Source organism: Danio rerio, chromosome 17, assembly GCF_052040795.2.
Source record: "Danio rerio strain M-AB ecotype USA chromosome 17, GRCz13ab, whole genome shotgun sequence".
Lineage (NCBI taxonomy): Eukaryota > Metazoa > Chordata > Actinopteri > Cypriniformes > Danionidae > Danio > Danio rerio.
Window position 1 is genome coordinate 14,583 of NC_141037.1, and position 10,418 is coordinate 25,000.

The window sequence follows — 10,418 nt, forward strand, 5'->3', positions numbered from 1 at the left end:
CATGATGCATATGAAAGATAATAGATGATCTGACATTAAAATATACATATAATCAAACTCCTTTTGGTTGGGTTAGGGTTAGGGTTAGACAGGACAGAGGTGAGCAAAGAGTTAGGGTTAATCTTTAAGATTAAATTGCCATTTTTTCCTCCCCTTTCTATAGAGCAAAGCTTCATCTAAACTCATTTAAAAGCAAAAAAAAAGAAACCCTTGTCGTTACGTGTAGGGGTCAGGGCAATATTCCAGTCCAGAAATAGTAGATTCACTATTCAAAATGCTGGGTAATTAAGATGATCAAATAATAGTTTGATTGTTTAATTAATCCCTACTTATAGAAGGTTCCTAAAAATTTGCAATAGCAGTCACTTAGCCTCTTTAAAAAAACGCTTAATGCTAAATTAGAAAAACAGGTTTTAAAGAGTCTAATATTCTATCAAAGATGCTATAAAAAGGTCATCTGCTTAACTTTTTTTTAACAAAGAAATAACCGCTTTCCCACTATCGTGCCAAACATTTGAACGAACCCTTCAGTACAGTTAGTGGTTTCTCCACTGAGCCTGAAACCATGTAGCACGATTACAAACTGTTCTCAGCCTGGAATTCTAAGCAGGGTTAGACAACCGCTGATAGATTATGCGTGTTGATGTCAGGGCTCTGTTACCAAGCTATCACAGCTGGCTCAGAAGCATGCTAGCCAGACATCCACAAGTAAACACTTCATTTAATATAAGAAAATTATACAAGTCAGACAATAGTTTAAAAAGGGTTTAAACCATAGAGCAGTCTCTGGAAGAGAAGTGAATAACTCATAACTCAGTTATTTTATTGACTAATTTTATACATTGTTTATTTTATCCAACCAGTCATCTAAAATAATGAAAGCCTATTTTATAAATGACAAGTTTAATAATTTGATTGATAAAGCAATTGAGACCTTTCATTCGCCTGACTAATGCAAGTTTATTGCATGCAGCACTGTATTTGGTAGCACAAATCTCGCTCTGATCCAGGAGAGAATTAAACCAATGACTACATGCACTGAAACTTTTTCCTGCAGCGCATCGAATAAAGCAAATAAGAAATGCGTATCAAAGCCTAAGGTAGAAAGTCAACTTTCAATAATTAAACACTGCCGTCCAAGGTACTGTTGTATGATTTCTTTGTCTATATATCCTCTAATAAACTAGTCAAATGAATTAATTTAAACTAAGTCGGTATTGCTCTTAAAATCACTAGGTTTTGACATGTTAATGAGCAATTTTCAGCATTTCAGCAGTAGGCCATTATATGATTCAGTTATACACAAGTTTGACATTTATGGGGCTGTGTAACGTTTGTGTTGTTTTGTTCCCTGATCTTTAATATATACTGGGTACCCATGCAAAAAAATTCTAAAAATGTCAAGCTGATAAATAGTGCTTTAAATCCTGATGCATTTTCACATTTGTTTATTTCACCTGCTGCATTCATTATTTAATGAATGAATACTTAACAGACATGGTTAAAAACAGGTGTCAAACTCAGTTCCAAAAGGGCTGCAGCTCTGCAGTTTAGTTCCAACCGTAATTAAACACACCTGATCAAACTAATTGAGTCCTTCAGGCTTGTTTGAAACCTACAGGTAAGTGTTGGAGCAGGGTTGGAACTAAACTGTGCAGGGCTTCAGCCCTCCAGGAATTTAGTATGACACCCCTGGTTTAAAGGGTTATATTTTACCATCAAAATGTAGCAGGTTATATAAATCTACTTGTAGATTGTAAAAATTAAAGTTGAGTGCCATTAGTTAGTGCCCGCTCACTTTTGACAAGGCCCGTCTAAAATATATTTCTGCTATTGTAATACAAATGCACTATTGTTGCATTATCATAGTTTAATTTTGTCATGTTCAGAGATCTTAAATACGGTTATTCCCCTGCAAACATTTTCAATAGTTACATTTGTCATTTCCCCTCCAAATTAAATTTAGCCAGAGGCGCGCAACATATGACCTCTAAAAAAAAAAGGTGCTGTAACATGTACCTATATGCAGCACCCCAATATGAGAGCGGCATAGCAGTGTTAAGTCACTTGTTTGCTTTGTTGTTATTAACTTGAAAAAGTTCAGCTATTCAGTTTAATTGAAAAAGGGAGCAGTTTAAATTTTATTAAAGGCAACTACTGATGGGTTGTGTGATGTTTCAAAGAGCTGTTCCAGCATGAGTAGAAAATAAAATCGTATTAGTGCTGCCTGGCACAGTTTGGTACAAAATGGAGCAGTTCCATTTAGAGAAGGATTCAGCATGAGTGGAAAAGCAGCTAAAGTTACTGAAAAGTTTTAATCTGGATGTAGAGAATCTCATAGCACAAAAACAGCACTCCTAAAGGCATATTTATACTTCTGCATCAAGCACACAAGTATGCTTCAGCACAACCTGTGCATGGTCACATAGCCCTTGCTGTGGCAGTCAGACACGATGCACACGTCAATGAATAGAGCAAGCTGTGATTGGTCAGCTTTGTAGAGCTGACAAGTGTGCCCTAACCTAGTCCTCATCTTCAGGCAGTAATTTGGGGGCTATTTCTGACAGCAACCCGTGTATGGCCAGATTAAGCATCTGTAAAACTCTCTTCATATTAATGTTGTCAAACTTTGACAAGCCATCAATAACTGATGCAGAAAAGCTTATTCATGCTTTCATGACCTCTGTTAGACTACTGTAATGAGTTACTAGGCGGATGCCCTGCTGGCCTCACTAACAAACTGCAGCTGGTTCAAAATGCAGGTGCTAGAGTGCTTTCTACAACCAAGAAATCACAGTACTCCAGTTCTTTCATCAGTGCATTGACTGCCTATTAAATATTTAATTTACATTGTTATTGTTTAACTACAAAGCCCTCAATGCCTTAGCTGCCCAGTATTTGAGGGAGCTCCTGGTGTATTATAGAGCATGAGATTGATTCCTTTAAGACCCTATAGTGACCCACGAGTCTATGTATTGATCCTGAAGGGTCAGTCTGTACACCAGCCAGTGACCTCTCCCTTCTGCAGCTTCTCCACAATGGATGTCCACCATACTCCAGCCTCCGGTGCCTAGACTGCAGCTCTGTACAGGAAGTTTGGCCAGAGGAGAAATGGTCATGCCCAACTGAGCCTGGTTTGAGGTTATTCTTCACCTTTACTTTGGTCGGTTGGTAAACTGGCTTGCTTGGTTTGGGGCTTGTGTAGTTGAGCATGGATGGATTTTTTCTTCATTGTTTGGACTTTCAGCAGTGAAAATTAAACAACGAAATTAATCTCTGAAAACAGACCTGATTTAAAGCTCTCATGTGAAAATGAAGCATGCACATCCGCAAAGATCCTTAGGCTGTACAGTTATAGTAGATAGAAGTTTGTATGAATGTTCAAGAAACTGAAGCAGATAAGGGAGATTCCACAGAAGGAAGAATTAATTTATGAAATGAGTGAACAAGTCGTTGAGAGATTTCCAAGGTAAGCCATATGCCCAGAGCACTGAGCTGCCCTAAGAGCTGATTTAATATGAATAAACCTCAAAGCAGCTGCCTCGCAAACTATATTGAGTTTTAAGGTTCTGGACACATTTTTAACCAGTCATCAGATATCTCCCAAAGGGTTAACTTTATGAGACACTGCAAATGACATCAAGTACTGTCTGACAAATACATTTAGGAAATAGGTGTACTGTCTCTGCCATTGTGTAGTTGTTAATGTCTACAATCGCGCTATGTGGAGAGAAAAAAAAAAATTCACAATAGAACCAAACTGATTTATTGCTTAAGTGAGAGCCTTAAAGTGAGCACTTTTGTTTGTGAAAGGATTCTCACTACCAAAAGGAATTCTTGATACGAGATGTTTATTTAAATTTGAGATTTTTGAAGAGGAAACTGGAACCAGTAAAGTTGAAATATTTATAGGTGAAGAGGTTCCAATATTCCCATGAAATTGAGATTGTAAAAGAGTGAAGTGTGGTTACTTTCACTGAGAGGTTCTGGAGTTAGATGTTCTAGGAGTTAGGGAAGATCTTTTAAACCAGCCATGTACACTACAGATGTTCTGGAGAAGGCATGTAGGGTTTTTCTGAAAAGTTCTGGGTTACAAGTTATAGAAGAATAAATATTTTAAATCTTTCCATGGAAATAATGGATCTTAAAGAAAGGGAAAATCTGGTCATTCTGAAAAGTTGTAGGATTATAATTTGAGATTTGGTGTTTTAAAGTGTCCTTATGGAAGTACTAATCTTACTCCTTAACCTTAATCCTAGTAAATTCTGAGGTTACAAGTCTTCAGTAGATCTCATGTTTGAATTGATGATTTTTTGAAAAGTTCTTGAATGACTGGTGTAGGTGGTGTTGATGCACAATGTACTGTTGCGTGGAGGTGCTAATCACCAGTAGAAGACTGGGCTTCATTTAAGGCCATTCACCCAAGGCCACCGTCCCTGCGTGCTGTCCAAGTGGACCCAGGGGGGCTGAATACTTACCACTCCCCCAAGTGACCTTTTGTTAACACCGCAAGGTTGCCCAGGTCACCCGAGAAGAGTCTGAAGATGTTTCTCTATGAGGCCTACTCTGGCTAATCCAGAGACCAGGCTCCCCAGGACCCCAGATATCTCAAGGGAACAGGAGAGCCCTTGCCCAAATCAGCTGAATCTAACAGGTAGATTCAGGAGTAAAAATTGGCCATGAACTGGTCATTGCCTTCTCCTCACTCCCTGCTGATTTGCTCCAGAATACTTAGTCAACATCCAAGGAGGTCCTTAAATCCAATTTGACCAAAATAAAATTCGCCAGAATGTGACTAGAAGCATTCAGAGAGATACTCCTGACCTCTCACTAATTACGAGAAATTATAAAATTTAAGAGGTCAGGTCGAGGTTCAGTCTGGCGGATATATCTCTGTAGATATATCATGCTTCTACCAAACATCTCCCCTAAGGCAATGCAAGAACCAAGCAGACATTATCCTTATCAGGGATAACCGTTGGGAGCATTACCCTGAAGATCAACCAACCCTGGTCCATTGACTAGGTGTTGAGACACAGCATTTCGGCAATGGTGATGACCATTTGTTTGTTTGTGTTTTTCTTTCTTCTTGTTTGTATATTTTTATTCAGAATTTGATTATCTGATGTCTAGGTTGTTTTTCCATACTTTGATTATCATATTTAAGCTTATGAAGCCCTTTAAAATCGTGTTTTATTAGAGAATAGACCATATGCAAATGACTCATTAGTATTCGTGTTTTTTGACCAATCCTGTGTGTCCTCAGCTGAGTGTGCTTTCGGTCAGGTTTAATCCTTTATATCTCGGCCGTTTTTTAATGTTTTGGTTTAATTTTTTCTGCATTTTAGTCAGTTTGTTGTGTAGAATAAGTGTTGAGCAAATAAACTGGCATTACTGATCAAAAATATTTTTGTGAGGTTACCGTTTATGAGGAGTATAGCTGATTTAGTGTGGTAATTCACAATCTGTTTTTACAGGCTAATGTCTCCTTTCAGGCAAACTGATTTATGCAGTTTATTGGAGATGATAGAGTTGATATGGTCATGTCAATAATATTAATAACACACACATCTCAGTTGTGTGCTTTGATTAGGATAATTCAACAGTGAACAAACAGTGTACATAAAAAAATAGAGAAAGAAAAAATACAAAGACAGTCCAGCAGTAAAAACTTAAGATCAGCCTGGCAAGGTGTGAACACAATGGCTGGGAGTAAAGAAGATAGAGGAGGCAATGAAACCAATTAAAATGGTTTAAGTTCTGTGAGAGAGTTTGCTGAGGAAATAAATACATTTTACTTAAGGTTTGATGAGGGTGATTTTAAGTCAGAAAATGACATTTTTAAAACAACATCTGTCATGTAGTAAATCCGTAAACATTAGTAAGACTCGGGTCAAAGACCTCTTTCAGAGAATTAATACTAAAAAAAGCCCGGGCCCAGATAATGTTGGTGGTAGGGTGCTACATACATGTGCTGAACAACTTTCTGAAATATTTAATTGCATTTTTTCAGTCTCTTGCGTTGCAAAGAGTTCCTGAAATCTGGAAGAAATCTGTTTCTATAGCCAAAACTAAGTTTCTGCGGGAGTTAAATTATTTTAGACCTGTTGCCCTTACTTCATTAGTTATGAAGTGTTTCGAGAGAATTATTAAAGGTGAGATTTTATTGTATTCAAAGGATAAATTTGATCCTTTGCAGTTTACATTTAGACAGAGCAGGGGAGTTGAAGATGTTAATCTTCCACTGTTAAATTACCTGTTTAATCGCCTTGAAAAGCCCAAGACCCATGCCAGATTGCTGTTTCCCTAAACGGCAAAATAAAGTTGAGTCATCTTATCGACTTTCTGACTACTGCACGTACACACACACACACACACACACACACACACACACACACACACACAATGTGTGTGTGTGTGTGTGTTTACTAATCGGTAAACTCTTTGTACCACAAAAAGCTCAACAGAAACTGAATAATTTACTAGTTTAATTCATGACCACACTAAAAACAACTAATAGTCAGGGGTCAGAGTATGCGCGTGTAGATCCCTACAGTGGCACCTGGTGGTCATTCTCAGGTATTGCTCTGGTAATGTAGGGGAGTGTTTCATTATAGTTATGTGAAGTGTTTTTGCTCTGTTTGTTGTAACATCTGAACATCAGCCTTTCAGGAAGATGACATGTTTGTGAATAACTGTGTTGAGTTGATCATCAAAATAAACAGTAATAAAAGACATCATGCCATCATTTCTGGCTTTCTGTACAAGCAAGGATTGAAACTGGTCGCTCTGTCCACAGTGAGCAGTGCACCGTCTCCATCACAGCACACTGATTCAGCAGATGTGCCAGGAACGCTTCTGAAATGCCTGATCCTCTGATTCTCGTTAGTGGTGGGACCTGTGGGTTTAGAACATTGTCAAACATTGTGAATTCATTTATTACTGTCACCAAAACAATTATCAGCAAAAATCTCGATTGATCGACAAGTGTCTGACAGTTTACCGTAGTGTTCACTGAGCCGAATGTTCAGGTTGGAGACACTCATCAGCCTGATGCCTCCTCCTGGATGGTTTTCTCCCAGATAGATGAAGGAAACCGTCTTTCTGTCGTGGGCCTCGTGTTGGTTGCTGACAGCCGTCCAGATGTGAGAGGACCTCGTCACACATTCAGCCTCTTCAGACATTCGGCCACTTCCCGCTGTGGTATTCAGATGTTTGCAGTCAAACCTATATGAGATATTGTGTAATAATGTACAGGATTTAAACGTCAGTATGGGGTTTCTTTAATCCTGGTGGAAAAGAGGATGAGTAACCGGCTGTGCTGCTGAAGGAAATTCAGGATCTTTATGAACACCGGGACTGAGACCTGGCGGAGCGGATCGCACAGCACCATGAGCGATGTCTGTCTGCGATGTGTTGTTCTTTCTGCATCAGGTGGACTGATGGATTTTACACTCACATACTGAGCATCCCTGATACTAATGTGTACTTTTGTTTTACGTTATGTTCTTCATCTTTATTTCTGTTGTGCTGGACTGTGTGAAAGCAGCTCAACACAGATGAAGGTCTAGTAAACAGAGACCGCTTCAGTCCAAATATTACAGGTAAAGTTCAGTGTAATGTCAATGATCAGTGCTGAAACCCAAACACTGAAGAGCAAATTCATCCATTAATAAGCGGCAGTAACAAGTAGACACAATTAAATGACCAAACCAACTGCATTACTGTTGGGTCTGTGTCAACATTGCACTATTTTACAGTATGTTCCCAGAGAATGCACACTAGATCTTTCCATGCAGCCGTTTTAGCATTACACACACGCACACGCACACGCGCACACACACACACACACACACACACACACACACACACACAAGACACTGTGAAAGACGTGAACTTGCAGGTTTCCTGATTTTAATCTGCAGGAACAACACAAAACTCATGTGTCAAAGCAAAGCAGCAGATGAGCTCCAATACAGCACTGGAATGATTGTTCGCTAATTTCAAAATGAACCAAACACAAGAAATCACATGAACTGAAGAACTCGGTCCACTTCTGATGAATTTATCATAGGACGAGGGGAAAAACAAACTAAAACTAAAAACAGACACTGCTTCAACACTATTTTTCATCAAGCACTACCATTTACAGCTGTATTAGAGAATATAAGTATGACATCACAAACAAAGACAATCCTAGACGAATGTAAATCAGCATCTGTGTGAAGGAAAACTACAGCAGTTTCAGCTCTGAGCGCATCGGTTCGCCGTTTCACCACTCGGCCTCACCCACAGCCTTGGAGAACACATAATCCTTCCCTCCGTAACACATCACGCCATCCTTCAGGTAAAACTTCCAGCGGTTTTTACTACGGTGAATCTGTAAGATGCAGAAACAACAAAATAAATGTAGAAAGATTTAAAACGGTTCATCTCTCCTCTTTTTGTCACGTGAGCTTTATTCCTACAGTGTTTTATACAGCAGTCAGTCGACGCAGCTCAGAGACGAACGGGCAAACTCCAATATAACAACGCTCACATGATGGAGCAGTTCAGGTCAGCTCAATGTCCACTCAGTGCAGTGATAACATCACTGTTAAACACTACAGAGGCTCTGCTGACCCAAACACAGGCAGGAAACCCAAATAACTCAACTTATATCTGCCGTGCAACTACATCTGACTCAATAATCATCGCTGTAAACTGAGAGGATGATCCGTTCTGCTTCTTTACCTTGTCATATTGGCAGACGATGACGTTCTCCGTGTCAAAGATCTCCGGGATGTCCTGTTCGCTCACATCATCTCCAGAGTTCAGCGGATCCTGAAAACACAGAGGAAAGAGGTACGGGTCTCTTCTCTTAGAAAGAGCATCTGATGTTGACCGCTGATGAAGCAGAGCATCAGCTTCACAGACACGGCCTGTGGAGTTACTTCATCATCATTCAGCTCACTGTCAGTGTGTGTAAATGTAAATCTGAAAACACACTCCATCCTGCAGAGTTTACATCCAGATGGACAGAAACTCTGAGACGGCAGGATCCGCATCTGCTGATCACACGACCACACACACACACACACACACACACACACACAGTCAGAACACAGTTTACTCCCATTATACTCCCCCACTCCAGTGTTTACCGTGACCCCGGCGGAGACGCTGAGGAAAGGGGGATCAGTGTAAATCCTGAAGCAGCAGACTCCTGAACTGCTGAGTGTTGACTCCTGAGTCATCTGAAGAGAAGCACACGCTACACTAAACAGAGACTAGCTGAGCTGACAAATATCATCTACTGTTATTGACAACATTCACTGATTTAGGACACACACACACACACGCGCACACACACACACACACACGCACACACACGCACACACACGCGCACGCACACGCGCACACACACGCACACACACGCACACACACGCACACACACGCACACGCACACACACACACACACGCACACACACGTGTTGAGCTCAGTCAGAGGCACATCTCTCCTGTATTTTTGTTCTTCTGTATACACATCTGTCCCTTTGCTCAGCAGATTCTGTTCATTTCATCGTTTGTTATTTGCATGATATGGGGAGTGTGTGTGTGTGTGTGTGTGTGTGTGTGTGTGTGTGTGTGTGTGTGTGTGTGTGTGTGTTACCTCTTCCTCCTCCAGCTCCTCCTCCTCATTAGCACTGATCATTCCCAGAAACTCCTTCTCTCCCACGAGCCCCAGCTCCTCCTCATCTTCATCTTCCTCCTCCAGAGAGTCGCTGCTGTCGGCCGCTCCGTCCAGCTGAGGGATGTCCAGCAGCGGACTGAAGCTGAGCTGGGGAAACACCACCGTCAGAAGAGCTTCAGAGTCGCGAACAGAAGAAAGCTTCAGTGATTTTTCATTTGCCTTCAGTTTCCATTTATTTTGCTTCCAGCAGAGATTTAGTTCATACTGAGCCTCTGCTTATGGGTCAGGGGGAGAACATCACCGCTTCAGTCCAGCAGAGACAATCTGCACCTCACTGGGCCGTAGCCGGAGAAATAGGTCATATTTCAGACAACTTCTCAGATCAGCATGTTGAGGACAAGCAAATAATGTGAAGTCCATTTAATGCAGAAAGACACACACACACACACACACACACACACACACACACACACACAGCGCTCTGCATCCACCAACGCTACAGCTCTACTCTGCAGTCAGTAAGAGATCGCCACCTAATGGTACAGTCACAGAGGCACATTTATGTCCTGTTCCCCATCAGGTAACTCTGTACAGAATGCTGGATCACCCACCCACACACACACACACACACACACACACACACGCACACGCACACGCACACACGCACACACGCACACACGCCCGCACACACGCACGCACACACGCACGCACGCACGCACGCGCACACACACACACACACACAGCG

The 10,418-nt window shown here is 41.0% G+C and overlaps 1 protein-coding gene across 1 annotated transcript in view; it reads right to left on the reverse strand.

Annotated features, from left to right (window-relative positions):
- Window positions 1-7,897: 7,897 nt before the first annotated feature.
- The window catches only part of LOC147839852 (TFIIA-alpha and beta-like factor), a 6,652-nt gene continuing 4,131 nt past the window's right edge, over window positions 7,898-10,418 (reverse strand). The window contains exons 5-7 of the mRNA XM_087291268.1: window positions 9,653-9,820; window positions 8,734-8,823; window positions 7,898-8,380 (exon numbers count right to left, since the gene is read on the reverse strand). Of these exons, the coding sequence (XP_087147394.1) occupies window positions 8,273-8,380; window positions 8,734-8,823; window positions 9,653-9,820 (366 nt within the window). The 3' untranslated portion in view covers window positions 7,898-8,272. The remainder of the gene's footprint in view (window positions 8,381-8,733; window positions 8,824-9,652; window positions 9,821-10,418) is intronic.